The sequence below is a fragment of the Eptesicus fuscus genome, chromosome 10 (assembly GCF_027574615.1).
Source record: "Eptesicus fuscus isolate TK198812 chromosome 10, DD_ASM_mEF_20220401, whole genome shotgun sequence".
NCBI lineage: Eukaryota > Metazoa > Chordata > Mammalia > Chiroptera > Vespertilionidae > Eptesicus > Eptesicus fuscus.
Window position 1 is genome coordinate 89,473,650 of NC_072482.1, and position 23,340 is coordinate 89,496,989.

Genomic DNA, 23,340 nt, shown 5'->3' on the forward strand with positions numbered 1-23,340 from the left:
GCTTTCTAAAATTAACATAAAATTGCTTTATGGGTTAGCTGAAAGATACCTAATAACTTAGATTGTGCTCATGTGAGGACAAAGGATGAGTTTTTAATCGTGCCACTTTGAAAAGGGTAAAATTAGTTTTTTTTTTAAAAGTGAAGATTGTTTAATACTTATAGAAAAAGTTGAAGAATTTTCAAAAAAATATTACAAATTTCAGGAGGCTTGATTAAGAGAACATGATGTGTCTGTGCTCACATGCATTCAAGTCCTCTGTGCTACCTGGGCTGTTTCTTCATGAAGACACTGCATAGCAGAATTTGTCATTTTTGTCTAACTTTGTACTTGCTACTCTTTTTTAATTTAAGGGGATAATGTTTATTCTTCTGAATATGAAAGTAATACATGGTCATTGTAAAGGATTTGGAAACTATAGAAATACATAATAAAGAAGAAAATAAAATCTAGTCCTATAACTAAAAAATAATACAGTTAACATTCTCTTTCCAGTATTTTTAAAGTGATATTTAATTTTACAGTTAATGCTAAATGCATACTTTAAAATATTCTTATTGATTTCAGAGAGGAAGGGAGAGGGAGAGAGAGATAGAACAACAATGATAGAGAATTATTGATTGGCTGCCTCCTGCACACCCCACACTGGTGATTGATGGAGCCCGCAACCTGGGCATATTCAAACTGTGACCTCCGGGTTCATACTTTTGTTGTTGAGCTCAAAGTGTTCCTAAGTTTTTGCTATTGCAGATTTTGGGGAAATTTTGCTAAAGAATGCCTTTCTGAGTATTTTTGTATTTAATCATTGGGTATGTTTTCATTTCCTTAGATAAGATTATAAGTAGGACAAATAGTATTAACTTTTAAAGTCTATTAATCCATACTACCAAATTCCTTTCTAGAAATTTTGTACCATGTTCCTTCCTATGAGCAGTGTGTTAACGTGTTCTTTCTCATAGAACTCTCTCTTAATACACTTGATTATTAAGTATACTTCCAATGTTGTTAAGTTTAAAGATCATAAATACTATCGCACTGATATTATAATTTGTATTTAATTGATGACCAGTGAGTAGGATACTTTTCACTTTATTAGCCATTTATAGTACTGCCAATAATTGTTAGTTTTTCTGTGTAAATTTTCTTTTAGGGCATGGTTTGTTATTGGTTTGAGTAGATTCTTTGTATATTAAGGTTTTGACTATATTACTTTTGCCAATGTTTTTCCAGTTTGCTCTTTCACTTTAATTTCTGTTTACACATTTCTAATATATAGGTTTTAAAATTTTGTTGTCTTCTTTGATTTCTTGACATTCTTCTATTGTTTCTCTGCTTAGAAAATCCTTTTGAGACAAGATAACTATGAATTTATAGTACTTTCTTTTATTGCATTTTAAAAGAAACTTCTATTATTAATTAATTAATAACTTTTGTTAATCCTCACCGGAGGATAATTTTTCATTTTTTTTTTTTTTTTTTTTTATAGAGAGAATGGAAGGGAATGGGAGAGACACACAGAGAGAAACATTGATAGGAGAGAGACACATCGATTGGTTGTCTCCTGCATGGGTGTTGGATAGAGCCTGCAACCGTAGTATGCACCCTAGATCAGAATTGAATCTGGGATCCTTCAGTCCGCAGGCTGATGCTCTAACCATGGAGAAAACCGGCCAGGGCTGCATTTTTATATTCAGTATTTTAAGTCTAAAATTTATTTTGGCTTATAGTGGGTAATGCAGCTCTAATCTTTCTTTTTTTCTTTAGTAACTAGCTTCACTATTTATTGACCAATACCTTCTTTCCCTACTTTCTGATGCATCTGTTTTCATCCACTAAATCCTCCCTAAGAGAGACCAAGACTCTTCCTGAGGGTCTATTGATCATCCTGTTAGTTTCCTGCTGAGCATCACATTGTTTTAATTAGATAGTTTTCAAAATGAGAATTTTTTAAAAAGGGCATCAAAAAATGCCTCTAAGCCACCAAAGGACCATTTAGTTAAAAATAAAAATCTATCTCATTGCTTCTAGTTTAAAAATGGCAACATAGAGTTAGCCAACTTCTCCCTTCTGTTCTTGGAAAATAGCTATAAGCAACAAAGAAAATGAGAAACAAACTCCATTTTTTTTTATGTAACCAAGAGATGGCTAAAACCCTAAGTCACAAAATACGTGTAAATTCTTCCCAAGGCAGCGGAGGCTGCGTGCATGCGGGGCTCCCAGCTGCAGAGCGGAAGGAGCCAGGGAAGCACCTCCTCCCAGGGACAGTGGCTCAGCCAGAGAGGCCCAACAGAAATCGCATGTTCGCAAGCGAAGATGGAGGCGTGTGGACTGGCGGTGGGAGCTTTCCGGCACCTCCCCGGTTCCAAAAAAGCAGGCGTGGGAGAGTGAAATCAAAACCACTCCGCAAGCCAGATTGTAGGAAGCTCTGGGCAGTGGGTTCACGGAAGGTCTGCACTGCAATAAAACCTCCAGTCGCTTCTCTCCATGGGCTGGAATGACATATGGGTCAAATAAAGTTACAAAGCCCCGTGTCTTAGGGAAACTTCTGCTTGGAGCACAAGTGACCCTACTTTTTCACCCCTGTTTGCACACACACCTCTTCCACAGCTGGTGCAGCAAAAACTCACCTCCTACTCAGCCATTTAGAGGAAACAGCATAGGAATTATTTGAGGCTATGACAGCAGCAGTGGCAAAAACACCGCCAACAAGAAGGGAGTGGGGGGGGTAAGGAATAGGAAGAATATGACAGGTGAAGAATATCTGCCAGAAACGGTTGCTGTGATGCAAGAAGAAATTGTGGCCGAATGTTTCATTATGAATAAAATAATTGAAAGAAGCCAGTGCTTATCTGAAGCGTGTTCAGAAGGCAGAGACCTAGGACCTCAAGGAAGACATGGCAAGGCAGAAAAAGGAGGTGAAGTGTGATCTGGCAGAGCTCAGAAAAGAAAGGGACAAAAACGGTGAAACTATCACAGAAATAATAGCAGGATTGTAAGGTACACAGGGAGATAGGCAGGCATAGAGAAGAAATGAGGAGAAAAATGACAGGGCAATAAGGAATGAAAAAGGAATAGGCAGAAAACAAACGAAATGGAATACATGCAAAAGAGATTAAGCATCTGTATATTTAGAGTCCCCTGAAGAGAAAACTAGCATAAGAGAGGAGGGAAGGTGAGAGGTAGCGTACGCATTTTTATTTCTCTCATCTAATAATTTACAGCTATAGTTGCAAGGGAAGTACTGAAAATGATAGTATAAAGATAAAAAATTGGAAGGTGGAAGTGGGGGATAAAAGGGATAAGGAAGAGGAGATATGCCATTAGAGAGTTAGTGGATATTATCTAAAGAAATAGAGGGATGAAATGTATCCAAAAGGTATTATTTAAAGTTATAGTTATAAAGTTGAAACTAGAAGAAAAATACAGACCTTCCTAATTATCAGATGAAACACATAAAATATAGCAGAGTAAACAGACACCGTAGTGAAAGATTTTGAAAGAGCAATAAAGAAGCATAACATAAAACAATGCAGCAGAACTAAGATCAAGATTATCTGTCATATTAGCAAATATAATTGTAATAAAGTCATCCAGTAAGGGAAAAAGAAATTTAGAATGGCTCACAAAGCCAAACCCAACTTTATTTATATACTAGAGACCCTGTGCACGAAATTTGTGTAGGGGTAGGGTCCCTAGCGGCTAGTGGCTGCCTGCTGCGGGCTGCCTGCTGCCGGCCGGGGCCTTCCTTCATTCCGCACCACCCCCTTGTGGTCAGTGCAAATCATAGCGAGCGATTGAACTCCTGGTCAGTTGAACTCCTGAGAGGACACTTTGCATATTAGGTTTTTGTATATATAGATGAGACTCCTGAAACAAAGTGATGCGGAAAGGTTGAAAATAAAAAGATGGGGTTGGCTGGTGTGGCTCAGTGGTTGAGCATCATCCCATTCACCAAGAGGTCACCAGTACAATTCCCAGTCAGAGCCCAGGTTGCCGGCTCAATCCCCAGGAGGGGGTGTGCAGGAGGCAGCCAATTGATGTTTCTCTCTCATGGATGTTTTTCTCTCTCTCCCTCTCCCTTCCTCTGTATTTGAAAAATCAATTAAAAAAAACATACTTAAATAAAGAAAATAAAAAGATGGAACAAAGGTATATGTAGTCACATGCAAACAAAAAGAAACCAGGGATCATGATCTCAATATCAGAAAAGGTTGAACTCCGAGCGGAAAGGATGAAGCAAGATGAATAAAGGCACGTTCTGATGCTGCATGGTACAATTCACAAGGAAGAGGTGGAAGTTCTGAAGTGCACCAAGTGAAATAGCTCCAGCATGTCTGAGGCAAGAATACAACTGCTATAAGGTGACAGGGAATTACAGTAGTAATAGGAGACTTGACCTCACCGCTCAGCTCATGATGGAAATTAGGGAAGGATAGAGGTGCCTAATTAAAATAATGAATAAGGTAGGACCGATCGATACATATTGAACTCAAAGCCCAGAAGACAGAGAATACACCTTCCGTTTCAGTGCCCATGGAACACTCATAAAATTGAGCATTCACAGAAGCCTCAATAAATTCCCTGAAGTAGGAATAACATAGGAAGGGTGATGGTGCAAATACACAATGGCTGGTACCGTAAGGGCGCTTTCCAGTCTGGGTGGACCCAGTTCTGCGTGGACGGTGGGCAACCACACTGGTGTACACCAGTGACTGTCCTTCCTAAATGCTAATGGTGTTCTCCGAGCACAGGGCAATGTCGCAGAAATCCCTAACAGACCCAGAAAAGAAAGGGTCACCAGCGCCACAAATCTCTTAACTCAGGTCAAAGAAGTCCAAGCCAAATTGAAGACTGTCTGCAAGATAGCCACGAAGAAGACTCCGTGAGCATCTATGGGATAGAAAGGAAGGGCTAAGAGGAAAAGCTCAGCCGTAAGTAAATACACTCCTGTGTTCTTTCAGCTTTTTAAAGAAAGAGATTCGTGGTAAGGAATTGGCTCCTGCAATAATAGAGGCTGTGAAGTCCTAAGATCTGCCTTAGGTAAGCTGGAGACTCGGAGGAGCTGATGGGTAAGTTCCACCCTGAGTCTGAGTCTAACGTCAGGAAGAGGCTGATGTCCCAGCTTCAGACAGAGAGAGCAAATTCTCTTGCTCAGCCCTTCTGTTCTATTCAACCTTCAGTAGATTGGATGAGCCCTCCCCCCGCCCCCCGTGGGAAGGGCAATCTGTTTTACTCAGTCAACCATTGCAAATGTCAGTCTCATCCAGAAACACCCTCACAGACACACCCAGAATCATGTTTAACCAAATATCTGGATACCCTGTGACTCAGTCAAGTCTACACATAAAATTAATCATCATAGCTAAGGGACATATAAATCGTGAACAAATGAAAAAAATATTTTATTTGGAAGACTCAACATTTAAAAGATGTCAATTCTCCTTAAATTTATTTATATAAAATTAACACAGTCCCAATAAAAAAATCCAACAGGGTTTTTGGGAATTCGTCAAACTGACTCTGAATTTCACATGGTAAAATGCACAAGTAGGAGTATCTAGAATATTCTGAAAAAGAAGTCCTATCGTGTCCCAAAATATATGAATGAGCTCCCAGCAGCCTTAGCAGCCCTGCAGCCACTGTGCTTCATCTCTTTTTGTCCTTCAGCCTCACTGTCTTCTCTCAGACCCTTGAGCACACAGGGTATACATCTGCCACAGGACCCTTGCTTGTCCTTTTTGCTATTGGAATGACGTGTGTTGCTCCTGCTTCACTGCCCTTTGCCTTTTTAATTCCTACCTACTCATCACTATTTTAGGGAAATCTTCCCACTTCCTGAGTCTTAAGCCACTGTCCTTTGTTATCTGCTTCATTCTTTCCTTCCTTGCATTCATTTCAGTTTGTAATTATTCAGTCATTAATGTGGTTGGTTGACGATGATTTTCTTATGAGACAGGAAGCTCAGTGCCTGACCCAGAGTAGGCCTTCAGTAAATATTTATTGATAAATAATCTCCAGTCTGCTGGACATTGACCTGGCAATGGTCTTCTAAACCCATTAATCTAGTCTTCTTAATTTAGGCCCCGGTCCAGTATTAGAAGCAATGACATCTCCATGTGTAGTTTCTTTCACCAATGGACATTTGAAGATGTTAATGCTTCTGGTAGTGTCTGCATTAGATTGTAACCTCCTACAATGAAGGGCCATGTCTGAACTGTCTTCTCTGGCTCTCAATATTATGTTCAATGGACACAATATATTTTCATAAGAAGAAAATGTAAAATTTTGGTATACTACACCATTGCCTGAAAAATGACACTAGTCATTGGAAGAAATAATCATAGCTATCGAATAACTTATTTTCTTTCTTTTGTTTTTTAAATTAAGTTTTTAAATATATATTTCTTTATTGATTTCAGAGAGGAAGGGAGAGGGAGAGAGAGATAGAAACATCAATGATGAGAGAGAATCATGGATAGGCTGCCTCCTGCACACTCCCTACTGGGGATTGAGCCCGCAACCCAGGCATGTGCCCTTGGCCGGAATCGAACCTGGGACCCCTTCAGTCCGCAGGCTGACACTCTATCCACTGAGCCAAGCCGGCTAGGGCTTAAAAAAAGTTTTTATTGATTTTTAGAGAGAGAGAAAAGGGAGAGGGAGAGAGAGATAGAAACATGGATGAAAGAGGAACATCATTGATCGGCTGCCTCTTACACACCCCCTACTGGGGATCAAGTCCAAAGTTGTGGGCATGTGCCCCCGACTGTGAATTGAACTGGCGACCTCTTGGTTCCTGGGTCGATGCTCCACTGTCGAGCCACACTGGCGGGGCTGAACTTATTTTTTTAATGAATTTTATAAATTGTGTGCCAAGCATATTATAGTTCCAACTTCTCCTCAGTGACCCAGGTCCTTACTACACATGGCAGATTTCAGAAAATATTGCTGTGGTGGTTAGGGCGGAGAAGTTCGCCTGAAAGCTGAGTGAGGCTGAGCAGGATGTGGTTCTCTTATTAGATGCAGTTAAAAGTTTTATGTCTTCTCCCCAGGAGTACATACCTACCATCTTCTTGGATATGTTGTGATTGGCAAGCAGTGGCTGTTCCTAAGTGCACTGAAGGTTTTGTTTGGCATTTTGTGGCCTGAAACACACTGGCCATGACAACGCTTGTTGGAAAGTGAAGGGCTTTAGAATGACTTTTGCATTCATGAGTATTTCCAAACAGTAGTCTTTGGCAGTTGAGTGGCTGGGCAGTCATAAACAGGTTTTACTGGTGTGTCCCCTGGGGCCACTTAGATAATTCCAGGAAATCCTCCTTTAAGTGACCTCTTTCGTATCCCCTTAAAACGAGTGGCTTTCTTGAATGTCTTCCCCAAAGACCACAGGCCCTGGAAACCCCGTGGAGGTGGGTGTGAGTGTCCGCTCAAGCTGAAGGAAGCAGGCGTTAGGGTGTGAGTGCCACACAGGACCTTGCGTGACACACAGACCAAACCCATCAGGTCTGCTCTGCAGATGTGTTTATTTGGGTCACACGGTGCTTCTCTTTTAAACATTAAAATTAGTTGCCAAGCTGCAAAACCTGCAGATTTTCACTTCCAAAATCTGGATATATGGCTTGTCTTGAAAAATTGGGGCAGTTTGGCCATGCTGGGGGTCTGTATTTCTGCACTGGCCCCCATCAGCTGTGGGCAGTTCCTTTCTTGATGAGTAAGGACTCCTCAGGTTGACCCAAGTCACCTCCATGATCCGGAGAGAGGCTGTGAGATGGAGAATAAAGAGCATAGTGAATAATCACCAAGTCCCATGCCTCCTAGTCCCATGCGACGTGCCACGGTGTCTCCTCTGACTGTTCTTTGCTGTCTGTAGGCTCTGGTCAGAGGCCAAATGGCATTTGAGCTGGGGTGGGGGCAGGGGGTAGCGGGGGGAGAGTCTCTAAAGGGACACAGGCCAATTCTTAATGTCTTCCTGTGGGAGCACATCCTTCTTTCCCGGGCGGCCTCCTGCCTCCTTAGCATTTTGGGAGTGAGCGTGAAATGATCTGAACAAAGCACGCCTCTAGGCAGCATTTCCACACATGTGGACGACGGAGGACGCGTCTGTATGTAATCTTGCTCCACACAGCTGCACAGAAAGGTTGTTTTCACTCTCCCTTCTATTTTGTCTTCTGGGGAACCCTATCAGGAAATTTACGATCATCTCTTGGAAGCCCCAGCCACTCGGGAGCAATTAAACCGCTATCGGAATGTGGCCGAACACGCCCGAAGTGAACTTGCAGCAACTCTGGTCAAATTCGAATGTGCTCAGTCCGAGGTAAGATTGTGTATCTTCCTAACTCAGAAATGGGACTCTCAGCTTCTGGTGGAGGAAAGCAGAGCAGCGAGGCGATTACAAACGGGACAGCAGGCCACAGATTCAAACCTTTCGGCAAAGCTTCCACTGATTCTCTTCCTGTGCGCCTACCTCCCCGTTGTGGAGGGTTCCCGAAGGTTCTGCATTTGTCATGCTGCTCAGCACGGCGGTGGGGCTGCCTCTCCATCTCAGAGAAGCCCCACAGCCTTGAGAGGCCTGGGCGCCCCTGAGCTCTCTGGGTTGCAGCTGCCTGGGTTTTGGAGGGCCGTTAGCTTCTTCTGGAACATGTCCCTTTAAGGTGGATTGCTTGCAGGCTGGAGCCCATAGGAGGGAACTCTCAAGCCCTTTCTCGTGACAGTTCTGATTGCGGGGGAAATTCTAGCAAGAGGACTGGAGTCCCTCTCCCCTCCGGGCTGGATCAGGTCTACTGTGACATTTCTGAGGGCGTCTCTTTAGACCCATTCTGCTCACAGCCTGGTGGCCTTGAGCTTGAGGAGCCTGGGCTGGTCGGTGAGGTAACTGTTGGTGCTGCCAGGACCTTACTGAAAGACGAGTTGATAATGTATTTGGGAGGTGAGAGAGAGAGAGAGAGAGAGACAGAGAGAGAGAGACAGAGACAGAGACAGAGACAGGTAGAGAGAGAGAGAAAATACATATATGATGCATGCTCACAGTTCCAAAGAAGTACATACATTCATAATGGTTTCTTATAGGGTGGGCCTGATAGCATAACTTAATAGGGCACATACATTGTGCAGCATTTTGATGCCACAGACTTCATAGAAGTCAAAATGTTTCCTTTGTATAAATCCTGTAAGGGAAGCGGTTGTGGCCATGAAATTACAAATAGCACAGCATGTAGGCTCCTTGTTTTATTTTAGCAGCAATAGCAGGAATATGGATTTAAGAAAATGGGTTACCATTGCAAAATATTTTATTGCCTTTTGCAAAACACACCACACATATCTCTTGAGTGAGACTAAATTACCACAAGGCATTGCTCAATTGGTTTTGAAAAAAAAAAAAAGGCAATAAAACAGAACATGAAGTCTGTTATTAAGGCTTAAGTTCCCATCTGGTCATACAGATGCGTATATGAAGAAACGAAAGGAAAGGTGGATGAGGTCATGAATAAAGGAGTGAAATTTGCAATTGCGGTTTTGGGTTTCTTCAAACTTATGCCATTGAAATCCTTCTGGTCTTTCCATTTCTCTTTCATATTAAGCTTCGAGACCTCCGATCCAGAATGCTTTCTAAAGAAGCTTCCTGTCAGGAGCTGAAAGCCGAGATAGAGAACTACAAAGAGAACAACGCCAGAAAGTCATCTCTCCTCAGCTCTCTGAGAGACAGGGTCCGGGAGCTGGAAGATGAATCGGCAGCCCTGTCCGCTTCCAAAACGAGGACCGAAATCACGGCTCACGCCGCAATCAAGGACAACCAGGAGCTGAAGAGGAAGGTTGTAGAGCTAGACGAGGAATTACAGTAAGGGTATTTTAGTATATTCTTAGTTGAGTTTGTTTAAAATACTAGCTTCTGGTGGCAAGGTGCGCCTTTGAATGTTCCGTGAGCTCGCATTAGCCTGGAAACTCAATTTGAAAAAAAAAAAAAATTTACTGACCTCAGGTTCAGAGATGTTTGGAGTCTTAAAATTTCCCCCAAGTTCATTTCTAAATGTCACCAAGAGTCTTAACAAACAGCACTGTCCTCATCATGTGTAGGGCTGTGAATGCTTCTGTATACAATCTGGAGATTTCCTCTGAGTAGAGGTTTAACCAGAGGTGGAGGTGGTGGAGTCGTGCACAGAAGGAGGCATTAATTCAGAAGCTACGTACAAAAATACCCTGGCAGCCCAGACCGCCCCACACACTCCTCATTCGGTCTTATTGCCCGTGTATGCAGAGCTCATGAAATCTAGGCTCTCCATACACGTGGCTCTGGTGAAAGGTGATAATCAGGAAAAAATTGAGAACTAAATATGCTTTTAAATTTTGTGTGTAATAACTTTACTAATAAAATACTTGGTATTTATTTGACTTAGTCCATCTTGACCAAAAAACCCTACACTTCCAGGTCTGGTCCTTTTTCTCCTTCCTCTTAGAGCAAAACTCATTAACGTGTTTGTACATATTCACTTCCAACTTCTCTCCTCTCTCCTTCTCTCTTGGATCTACCCCCACTGAATCCACTCACTCAGCTGACCAGGGAGCACACATTGCAAATGAAACGATTTAGTCTTTATCTTACTTGACCTGTCCGTGCATCAGTCACAGTTGGTTTCTCCCTGAAACTCTGTCTTCTTTTGGCTTTGAGGACTGCACATGCCCACTCTCTCCCTGACCCTTCTGCCTGCTCTGTCATGGTTTTTGCCCTTTCCTTCTCATCTCCTTGACTTCGCAATATTGGAGTGCCCCAGGCTCAGTCCAGGAATCTCTTCAGGTTTCTAAGTCACTCTCTTGGTAACCTCTTCTAGTCCCATGACTTTAAGAATGATCTAAATGCTAGTGACTCCCACATCTCTATATCTAGCCCGGATCTCTCCCCAGGATTCAAGACCCACACATCTCCACGTGGCTGTCCAACAGGCATCTCAGACTTCACGTGTCCAACACTGAACTCCTGGAGTTTCCACGGAATGCTCCTGCACATTTTCTCATCGCATTGAATGATAAGTTCATTCTTCTAGTTGATCAAGTCAGAAATCTCACATCATCCTTGGCCTCTTTCTTTTCCACATTCTGTGTCTGATCCTTCAGTAAATCTCATAATCTATCTCTACCTTCAAAATATATCTAATCTTCGACAGCATCCAACTGACACCCTCATTGCCACGAACCTGGTCCAAGCAACTATCACCTGTCACCTGGATTGTTACAGTAGCCTCCTAAGTGGTTTTCCTGCCTCTGCCTGTGCCCCATGCAGCCAGAGTGATCCTGCAAAACACAAATTAGATCCTATCAGTCCTCTGCTCAGAGCCCTCCAATGACCTCTCTTCTCACCCAGGGTAGAGACAGCGTTTTCTATGAGCTAACAGGCTCATCCTGACCTTGTTTTGCTTCCATCCTCTCCTCTATCCTTTCCCTCCCAGCTGTCTGGCTGCTTTGTTGACCCTTGAACACACCAGGTGTGAACCCGCCTCAGGACTTTTGCACTTGCTGATCCCTTTCCTAGAAAGCTTTCCCCCCAGATAGTATCTGGCTGTCTCTGCCAACTTTAGGTCTCCCTCAAAAGTCACCTTCTCAGGAAGCATTTGAAATCTTACTTCCTGGCATTGTCATCTGTTTTGGCTCAAATAAACTCCTATAAATTTTTTTTTAAAAAAGTCACCTTCCCAGTGAGGGCTTCCATGAGTGAGCAGGTCTACAATGTTATCCCACTCCCCCCAAATATATCTTACATTCTCCTGCTTAATTTTCCCCCTTCAGTCCTTTTCTAATATTCTATACATTCTACCCACATTAATATTTTGTTTATTGTTCATCTTCCCATCTAGAACATAAACTTCATGAGGGCCAGGATCTTTATTCGTTTTGTTTACGACTGTATCTTTAGCACCTTTAATAGATACTCAAAATCAACATGCAGTGAGTATCCATGGGCATTCATAATTCCACATTTCTGTGATTATGTCTTTAGGATAGACTCCTGCAACTTTGCTGGCTAAAAGTGAAATGCACATAGGAGTGGAAATAGTTTAGAAACCCTTGGAATAGAGAAGTGAGACTGAAATCTCAGGGTTAATGTGTGGAATCGTCTATATAAATCAGTCAGAGCTATAGTATTGATTGTGCCTTTCATGAGTCAGGAGACTGGATACATACTACCTTCCATTTGCTGAAAATAAGAACCGAGAGAGATATTGATGTTGGTCTTTGATTGTTATACATTTTTCTAAATAGGAATATGATATGCTTTTGAGTCTATGCAATTACATGCTTTGTTAATCTTTGAATGGAGGGAAAAGAATATGCAGTAAACACTCAACATGGCAGAAAGGGAAAGCAATAATCATGTTTATTATCTAGAGTAGTAAAAAAAATGGTACCAAATTACTGAAATGATTTCTAATTTGCCTTTAAAATATGTCTATTTTTTGAGGATCTCTTAGTCTCTAAGAGTTAAAGCATGAGAAGTAGACTGTGTTATCTCAGCAAACCTACCCGAGATTTGAAATCAAGTATTTGTAGCAGAGCATAAATTGACTGATTTTCCTTGACTGGCCCCTTCCAATATGCTTTACAACCTCTGGGTGTGTGAGAATTAATAATGATCTTTTCCAGAGGTGGGAGCACCCCCTGCTTCTGAGGTACTTTTTAATTTTTATTTATTTCAGAGAGGAAGGGAGAAGGAGAAGGAGAGAGAAACATCAGTGATGAGAGAAAATCATTGATCGGCTGCCTCCTGCATGCCCCACACTGGGGATCAAGCCCATAACCCAGGCATGTGCCTTGACTGGGAATCAAACCATGACCTCCCGGGCCTGATGTACTTTTTGTTATAGTTATGCTTGGCCATGAACTAGGGAATGCTGGAAATAACCCTTCTAAAATAAGCATGGTGCCCTAGAACCAATGTAGCAGCCCTCTCCTGCTTCCCCCCGAGGCCCCAACAGAGACCCATGGGGTTGGGCCTGTCTGTCACTTTGTACATTCTAGAAGGTTGGGGACAGCTGACAGAGAACTGTCTGTCTCCCTTGCTGTTACTAGATCTAAGATGCCATGAAGATTTTCCTACATTTCTGCAGAGTGTAGATGCCCCGGAATTGCTTCCACTTTCTCCTTCCTTTACAGGGTTTGCATGGCAATAATGTGCTCTGTGTCTGGGGAACTATTGTGATGAAAGTGATGATTTCCCGTAAAGACCTTAAGTTCTGGACTTGTTTGATGACTTATTTGCTATTTGCCTGATAGAAAATGTGTAAAGGAAAACGAGGAGAATAAGAATCAAATGTCGAAGAATTGCAAGGAACATGAGGAATTTCTAGCTCGTCTCCGGGACTGCTTAGATCCAGATAAGAAGAATGAAAAGATGTCAGATGAAGATTTAATTCCAAAGGTGTTTGTATGCATATGAAAAAGACATTTAGGGGTCATTTTGACATGTGCCGTGAAAAGAAAAGCTGTGGCTGAGTCTGGGGGTGACAAGCGAATGGGACATGGCCCAAATGTAGCATTAATTGAGTGTGTGACCCGGGACAAACCATGCCACCTCTCCGAGGCTCAGTTCCAAGATCCTTTCTAGCATTTTGGGGGATTAATTATTCTCCAGAAAGGATTGATTGTGTTTATCTAAAATATATTTAGATTGTCAAATACAATGAGTTATTCATTTTAATGGTGTGTTTTAGGAAGATTTTTGTTTGTTTTGAGTTAAGACAGAAACACACACATGCACACCAATAGCAAAAATAGTGTGTGTCATTTTGGGGATATTTCTTGAGTATAAGATTAAGATGAGTTCTAAAGTAATATTTAATATTATATTAAAGCCCCAGAATAATAATCCTACTTTAATGGTGGGTTGCCATCAACATGGAAATTAATTATATCAACTGCATAGGTCACTTGGCCCATCGTGACTCATTAGGGCACCTGGAGGTATTTGAGCTCTCACCGTATCTCTGCTCCTTTTTCATCTAAACCTTTCGTATCCTAGCTTCTTGATAGATCCCCATGCAGCCACCTCTTAGATGTTCATTAGTCTGCTTCCCACGTGTCTGAAAGCTGGAAGTATCCCACTTCACTGGTGGGTTGCGCAGGCCTAGAGGCAGCCTGGTACCCAAGAGGGTGCTGGATGCATCTCCTCCTCCTCCTCCTGTGGCTAACCTGTGACCAGGAGCCTGGCTGTAAAAGTCCACCTGGAGGGGATAATCTTTAAAGCCAAGTGGTGGGAAAAAGAAAAGGGAATTAAGGAGCTTTTTTTTTAAAAAAATTGATTTCAGAGAGGAAGGGAGAGAGAGAAACATCAATGATGAGAATCATTGATCGTCTGCCTCCTTCACGCCCCCTACTGGTGATCAAGCCCAGAACCTGGGCATGTGCCCTGATTAGGAATCAAACCGTGGCCTCCTGGTTCACAGGTCGATGCTCAAGCACTGAGCCACACCGGCTGGGCAAGGAGCTCCTTTAATACCACCCTTTCCCACAACAGAGACAACCTCCAGGTGCTACTGTGGGTGTTAATCATGCCTTTGTATTTTCTGTATTTCGAATGCTTTGACATCTGGGGCCTTGCTGACCTAGGGAGTCTGCCACTCCCACGGCCAGTCAGTTCCTGGTAAAGGACTCACCTGGGAGCACAGCTTTCATCGGCAAACCAACCCCGCCAGAGCCCACACCCAGACTCCTAGCGCTGGGCCACTCTCCCCTGCCCCAGTCATCCCAGTGCCAGGCGCCAGAGGACTAGGACAGCCCCGCACTCCAGGGCCTGCTGGGATTACCCTAACCAGCCCATCCTCACGCTGCTTCTCCTGCCTCACCCAGGTTCCCCTCACCCCCCTGGCTCCTGACTGCCCCTGGTGCTTCCCCGTGCCGCCCTCCATGGCATGGCGTGCCCTTCCTCTTGGGTTCTGATCTGTTGGTCTCACTCTACCTGAATAATAATGTGACCTATGGTTTGAAACAGATCCTAGGACCCTAGAGCTTTCGCGTCCCAGTCACCTGAGCAGGTGCCAGTCACTGCCCAAGCGCAAGAGGCCGCTGTCTTTAATGTGCATTAGCTGGTCCCCTAAGAAGTGGAGCCAAACCTTCCGTCTCAACGCCCTCCCCTCACTTCTCTAGCCATCACACCACGTGTGCACACGTAGTCCCGGGACCCTGGTGGGAAAGGAGGCAGGTGACACTCAGGTCTCCATTTCCCAAATACTGTCTGAGTGACTACTCTATGCCAGACGCTGTTCTGGGGCTACAGCCGTGGATGAGACAAGACTTAAGTCTGGGCACTCCTAGAGCTTCCCTTACTGTGGGGTGAAGATGAGGAGGAAATAAGTATCTAACATGATCCACATAGAAAAGGGGGGCCAAACCCGGGTGTGGGATAGAGAGTGAAGCAGGGGAGAGGCGGGGCATGCTAATTTAGGTAGACTGGCCCAGGAGTGCCCTCTGAGGTGAGGGCTTTGGAAGGATGTCGGGCAGCGAACATGCAAATATGAGGAAACGTGTTCAAGCGAGGGGGCAGCCCTGAGCCGGGCGCAGGGCACCACGTAGGCAGATGGCTGAGGCCTAAAGATGCCCACTCCCCAGAGAGTCCTCACACCAGCCCCGACCCCGTCGCTGGAGTTGGGGGGCTTCCTGCAGGCCTCCGCGTGGCCTGACAGAGTGAGCTGCCTGCGTGGCTGCGTCCCTGTGGCCTAGACGCCTGCCTGCTTTTCTTTGCCATCTTTCTAAGTCTTGCAGTCTCATTGATGCTCCCAGTTAACGCGAAGGTGCAACATAGAGAATGCAGTGCCCGCTAATCCCAGTGATTACCACGGTTGGAGCGCGCCGGTCAGGACTTTTCTATGCTTGCATCCATTCGGAGGATTTGTTTTGAAAAGTCCTGCTTTCTCTCTGCGTTCTCTCCTGTGCCAGGCCGCGCCTTGCATGCCGCTGGTGCCTCTTTTTCCACCACGCCCGTGGCCGTGGCTGCTGTGACCTTGCAGATCATCACCTTCCCTCAGCTGTTCAGACGTCAGGGTGCTTGCCCTGGCCGCAGGCTTTTAGCTGAGCTCTCATCACCGTTCCCCTGTGCCTACCTTTGGATTAATTTTAATTTGCCCACTGGGTCCGCCCTGAGTTTCGAGGCAGCCTTTGCACATGTGACCTTTGAGTGGATGGAGGGGTAGGGCTCCCCCAGTTTGCATACGACGGTGCAGTCGTCGGGGGAGAGAGGGACCCGGGTGGCTTGGAGAAAGGGGTGTGAACTTGTCATTTCCGTGGGACAGCTGCGATTGCTTTCTCTTCAGCTCAGGGAGCTGTGCACGGAAAATACGTCCCTGAAAGGACAACTTGTTACTCTTGAAGAGACCGTGAATGTCCATGAGATGGAGGCAAAAGCCAGCCGAGAAACCATCATGAGGCTGGTTTCCCAAGTCAACAGGGAGCAGAAGAGAGCCGCCTCCTGCGCCCAGGAGAGGGACGGGCTGCGGCAGGTACAGCGTGGGAAGTGGGTGCGCACCGGTGGGCAGGTGCTGAGGGGCCGTGTGAGGCGGAGCTAGAAAACGAGGACAAAAAAAAACATGAAACACTTAAAGGTACAGGGTTCGTGGAGAATGTTTGACTTCAAGCATAAGAATTACATTTTTAAAAATTTATGTTTTTGAACAAGATATATAATTCTAAATGGACACAATAGTATTTGGTGAAAAGTGTTCCCCTTACCCACTGCCTCCAGCTACCCGGTTGTCCTCAGAGGCAACCTCTGTTAACAGTTTCTTATATGCCTTTCTAGAACCATCCCACGTGCATGTATGCATAGGCTTACTGTTTTTGTTTATTTTTAACAAGGGCAGCATATTCTGTACACTGTGTTTTCCTCTTAACACAGGTAATACACTACATGCTATCATAAACAAGGGTGCTATCAATAATCTTGTATCTTGTGTGTGAGAATATTTCAGTAAGACAGAATCCTCGAAGCAGACTTGCGGGGTCAAAGAATATGGGTTTTATAATTTTGAGACATGTTGCCAAAGGAAACGGGCTCTTAATTCTAAACTTTTATTTTTATAGTGAGTTGCTTTATCCTATCAAATAGCTAGAACCTGTTTAAGCATGAGAATTAGTACTGTAAATCTTTTAACACTATATAAACCTTTAATTATATTTTTAAAATTTTGTGACAATTCTGGGATTAATAGTAATGATCAAGGAGGAGGGTGGGTGGGTGGGTGGGAAGAGATCAAGCTAAGAACTTGTATGCATGTATGCATAACCCATGGACACAAACAATAGGGTGGTGAAGGCCTGGGGGTGGGGGTTGGGGTGGGCTATAAGGGGCCAGTGGGGGGAAAAAGGAGGCACCTGTAATACTTTCAACAATAATGAAAAAAAATAATGATCAATTTCCAAAGGCAAAAACGAGCGACTGCAGTTACTAAAATATAGAGGAGACGATTAAATAGTAAAGGGGACAGAATTTTGAATTAGATAATGACTAATGCTGAAAAAGAGAGGCTCCATGAGGGGCCAAGGTCCAGCGGTCTCCCACAGGCTCAAGGGGTTCTGGACTGGGATGCAGTACGAGGAGCCATTCTTGTGGGGTCTCCCTGTGGGCCTTCCATGCCTCCAGTGATCACTGCCAAGCTGGATGAGATGGGTGGTTGGAATGTGAAACGATCCACAGTAATGATAATACTTTCCATGCCCGCCATTCCCAATTCCCTGCATCCCAAATCCCTTCTTACCACTGGATTTCTTCTCCTGACACATTAGCTTTGCTGAAAAGAGCAAAGGTTTTGTCATTTTTACCAAGTAGCTTCAGTAGTTTCAAAGCCCTTGTGTTAGTCAGCTTGGGGCGCCATACCAGATACCACAGACGGTGCGGCTCACACAGTGGGACATTAATTTCTCACAGTTCTGGAGGCTGGGAGAGCAAGATGAAGGTTCGTGGTGAGAGTTGTCTTCCTGGCTTGCAGATGACTGCCTTCTCGCTGTGTCCTCACGTGGCAGAGAGGGAGAAAGCTGTCTGGTGTCTCTTCTTACAAGGGCACCCATCCCAGCATGAGGACAACACCCTCACGATGTCAGCTAAACCTAATCACCTCTCAAGCGTTCCATCTCCAACCACCACCACACTGGACATTAGGGCCTCTACAAATGAATTTCAGGGAGACACAATTCAGTCCACAGCAAACCTTTGCTGCAGTTCTAGCTAATTTAAAAAGATCAAGTAAATTACTTTACTCCAACATTTTCTTTTTTACTTTAAAAAAACATTCATTGATTTTAGAGAGGAATGGAGAGGGAGAGAGATAGAAACATCAATGATGAGAGTCATTGATTGGCTGTCTCCTGCACGCCCACACTGGGGATCGAGCCTGCAACCCAGGCATGTGCCCTGATTGGGAGTCGAACCGTGACCTCCTAGTTCATAGGTCGATGCTCAACCACTGAGCCATGCTGGCTGGGCTACTCCAACATTTTCTTATGAAAAAACTTAAATATACACTGAGTGGCCAGATTACTATGACCACCCCATCAGTACTTCGTTGGGCCACCTTTTGCCTTCAATACTGCGATGATTCTTCTCAGCATTGACTCCACGAGATGTTGAAAGGTGATGCGAGGAATCTGACACCATGCCTGATGGATAGCACTGTCCAGTTCTGTGAGATTTGATGGTTGTGGAACCAGCTCCCTGATGGCTCTTTTAACTTCGTCCCACAAATGCTCAATTGGATTGAGATCTGGTGATTGTGGGGGCCACCTAAGCAAGGTAAAGTCTCCCTCATGTTCTTGAAACCACTCCTGCACAATACTAGCACCGTGGCATGGCGCATTGTCTTGTTGGAAGAAGCCATCTCCATTGGGATACGCCATCAACATGATAGAATGAACTTGATCAGCAACGATACTTAGGTATGTTGTGCTAGTCAGACGTTGTTCCACCCGAATTAAAGGGCCCAAACCATGTCAGGAAAACATGCCCCAAACCGTAACACTGCCCCCACCAGCTTGAAGGGTTGTACTCATGCATGTGGGGTGCATGCTTTCATGCTGTTTCCGTGAAATTCTCACTCTGCCATCTGCATGATGCAACTGGAAACGTGATTCATTGGACTACATGACTTTTTTCCAATGCTCGACTGTTCAATCCTTGTGTTCCTGTGTGAATTGGAGATGTTTTATCTTGGTAACTGCAGACAGCAAAGGTGTTCGAATAGGCCTTCGGCTTCTATATCCCATATAATGCAGTGTACGGCTAATTTGCCTACAAACGTCAGGTGGTCATAATGATCTGGCCACTCAGTGTATAGAAAGAGTGAAGGAATACAGTGAGCACCCATCCACCAAAATGTAACACTTGTTAGCATCTTGATATATTTGTTTTATTACTTTACACACGCACATACACACATACACGCATTTGGACAACCATTTGAAAATAGTTTGCAGATGTTATACGTATTGTATCTAGCTATTTCAGCATATGTATCATAAGAGTAAGGACACTAGCCTACATAAGCACAATGCCATTTTTATATCTCATAGTTAACAATAAAGCCATGAGATCATCTGTGGTGGTTCCAAGCCCACAAGTTTTTTGTCCTCCCCTGAGATGTAGAATTTAATTTCTCTCCCCCGTGTGTGGGCTGGACTAAGTGACTCACTTCCAGGGACTATAATATGTCAGAAGCGATAGGATGTCACTTTTGAGTTGGTTTATAAAGAGACTGTGACTTCTATCTTAGATGCACTCTTTTGATCTCTCTTGAGTCATTGCTTTGATAGGAGCCAACTGCCATGTGGTGAGGCCACTCAGCCAGCCTGTTGTAAGGCCCATGTGGCCAGGAACTGAGGCCTGTCAGCTCCCATGTGAGTGAGCATGGAGGTGAATTCTCCTTCAGTGGAGTCTTGAGATGACTGTCACCCTGATCAACAACTTGACTGTAACACTATGTGAAGCCTTTTGTCAGAAACACCCAGCTAAGTCATGCCCACATTCCTGACCCATGGGGAATGTGAGATGATAGACATTTGTTGTATTTAGCCCTAAGTTTGGGGTCATTTGTTACACAATAACCAATAATCATCTAATATTCTACATTCAGCTGTCATCACTCTATAAGAATGTCTTTTATAGCTGTTTTCATCCCACATTTGGATCCAGTCTAGGTTTACTCATTGCATTTGTTGATTATTTTTAGCTTTTTATAGTTTTATTTTTTTTTTAAATAGCATTGACTTGTTGGGGAGAAGTGTTCTGACTGTATCTTCATGATATTGTTTAACTTGTTTTTCTATACCCTATACACTTAAAGTTGTAGCTAGAGTCTGGATTGGATGCAGAGTAAACCTTTTTGGCAAGACTATTTTAGTGGTAAAGTTGTATGCTTAATATTGCATCACATTGGGGGCAAATGATTTAGAATGTTCCATTGTTGCTGACACTAAGTTTATTGCCCATCTCTTTAGTGTAAAGGTATGCTTTTACATAAGGTATCTGTGGGGTAATAATTGGCAGGTGAATTCTGTTCCCATTGACTTCACCCAGTGATGTTAGCATCCATCGATCTTGCCTGCATTACACCAAGGGTGGAGGCAAAGTGGTAATATTCTTATTTTACCATTCTACTTATTAGCTGGCATTCTTCTGTGTAGAAAAGCTTTTAACTTGTTTTCTTTTCAATTCTATTTACTTATTTCCCGTGTTGAAATCAATTATTCTTTTTGTGTGTGCTCCAAATCTATCACATTTGGCCAGCAGGAGCCCCGTGAAGATGGTCTCTGTAGCTTGTAACCTGACTCCTGTAGTCTTTCATCGCTTCCTTGCTTTCTTGTTTCAGACTACAGAACTAAAATGAACCTGTTCGCTAAGGACCTTTGTTTTCTCTTGCTGGTGAACGGTGCTTAGAAACAAGATTTAGGCTTTGTAGGCTCGCTGCTGTCGGGGGTGTTATTGCTTTCAGTGGACAGATCTAGAAATACATTTTTATTAATAAATTTATAGTGGTATTTAATTTATTTTTTAAAAGAAATTTATTTGGGTGACATTGGTTAATAAAATTATATGGGTACACAGTTCTGTGATAACATCATTTGTATATTGCATTGTCGGCCCACCACCCAAAGTCAGATCTTATTCTGTCACTATGTATTTGACCCCTTTACCTTTTACTAACCTCCCACCCCTCTTCCCTCTGGTAACCACATACTGTTGTCTGTGTCTATCATTCTACAAAGTAAGTCAGACAGAAAAAGTCAAGAACCATATGATTTCACTCATATGAGGGATATAAAACTGAAAGAAACAAATGAACAAACAAGAAAAACAAACAAAAACTCATAGTCTTATTAAAAATTTTATTTTATTTTGACAGTATTACCTAGTATCTATAATAATGAAAGCCTAATATGCTAATTAGACCAGACAAAGCCCGGGTCCTGGGTGCCTGCCAGCAGCTGGAGGGAAGCCCGAGTCCTGGGTGCCAGAGGGAAGCTGGTGCCAGCAGCCAGGGGAAGGAGGCCTACTGTTGCACGGATTTCGTGCATCGGGCCTCTAGTTTTTAATAAAAAGTAACAATCTAGAGTTTTCTTAATATCCTTTTATTTTGTATCTTTTGGATCCCAACATTATTTACTCATTTGCTCTGACTTACAATATACATAAAATTATTTCAGAATTACACTCTTAATATTTTACCTGTGAGTAAACTTTCTGAGTGAGGTTTAAGGCTCTCAGACTTTTTACATGAATACTATTGGCAATCATTAGTATGGTCACCATTTATCAAGCACTTACCATTAACACAGTCATTGTGCTAAGTACTCAAAGAGATTATGTACTTGGCTCAAGTGCACACAACAATTAAGTAGCAAAGCTGGGATTTGCACTCTGGTCATTAAATTATTATGCTTTCATCAATAATCTCCTTTACTTGTATATTCACAGCTACATTCTACCTACAAGTCTGATGCCAAAAATTATTTGTTAGTGGAACAACAATGAAGAGCTATGTAAATTTCCTCAGTGAATGAATAACTTTAATCAATTATAAATAGCAGTTATTGGATTATCAGGCTCAAAAATTAGGGATTTAATATTTATAAAAATGCATTTCTGAAGATTAGCACTAGGAAATGAAAATGTGTTATAAGAGCACATTACCAAAACCAGAACTCATTCCTTTTCTTACATAAGTGTCTTGACTTGTAAACGACTGATGCAATGTTGTTCAGACTTTGGAAACACATTCACTTTGGGATGAAGTTCCTGCCAACATAATAAAAATTGTAAAAAAAAAAGTGGGCAATAAAACATTTGTGGTCTTTAATAAAGTCCTCATTCATAGGGTTACGACTCCAAAGATTTATTACTGAAAAATACTGTCCAGCGGTTTTCCCGACACATTGCTGGTCTCAGGGAGAGTCTTCATAATGCTTTCTAAAGCTCTGTTTTTGAGGTAGGAAACTTACTTTATTAGTGAAGTCCAGAAAGACTGCGAGGTGCAAGTATCTGCGGGGTTGGGGACTGCTTCTACCAAACTCAGCTTTTCTGATTTTCTTAACGACTCCATTCAAGTTACTTTGTGAACATTCCCCCAGTAGAAAGCCAGGTGGTTCATTATATGTATGGAAATATATCATATTTAAAATCTTTAGTAGTTGACATTGAAGTATGTTTTAAAAACTATCGAAGGTTGGCACCTTTTCTCTTGGTTATCGTGAAATCATCCAACGGGGAGAGAAGGAGTCACTTTATCCACACAAGCCACACACACATTCCCTGCAGACATCAGAAGTTCAAATCAGTGGATCAGAAAGTAAACGTACTTATTGGGTTTCAGACGGTTTCTTTTTCCTCCACACTGTCCGCATTTCCTTTCATCCTCAGCGTTAGAACTGACGCTAGGAAAGAAGACTGGTTTTGGAGTCAGGCAGACTCCAGGGGATGTCTCCTCTGCTTTCTTGGTTTGTCAGCCAGCAGTACTGTTATGTGAAAAGGAAGACGTACGGAGTCACGGAGAGCAGAGTGGTGTACAGGCTCTTGGGTTTTTATCCGAGATCTAGAACCATTTGGCTCTATGATCGCAGGCATCTGACTTTACCTCTTTGAATCTCAGTTTCTTGTCTGTCCAATAGGAACATTATTCAAGGATTTGTCTCTGACAATTATTCTTAGGATTGAATGATATACATAAAGTTCTGAGGACATGCACAGTACATGATTGATGCTCAATGTTTTATTTTCCTTTCCCATTTATTTTCTTTTATCCAGAGATTAAGAGTACAGGCGTATGGAAATAGTTCCTGGAAGTGAGAAATTGCTAGACAGGATAAATTGCTAAAGAAACT

The 23,340-nt window shown here is 43.0% G+C and overlaps 1 protein-coding gene across 1 annotated transcript in view; it reads left to right on the forward strand.

Moving 5' to 3' along the window:
• CCDC170 (coiled-coil domain containing 170) overlaps nt 1-23,340 on the forward strand; it is a 98,332-nt gene that overhangs the window by 47,952 nt on the left and 27,040 nt on the right. The window contains 4 exon segments of the mRNA XM_028135330.2: nt 8,183-8,311; nt 9,576-9,832; nt 13,258-13,402; nt 16,290-16,475. Of these exon segments, the coding sequence (XP_027991131.2) occupies nt 8,183-8,311; nt 9,576-9,832; nt 13,258-13,402; nt 16,290-16,475 (717 nt within the window).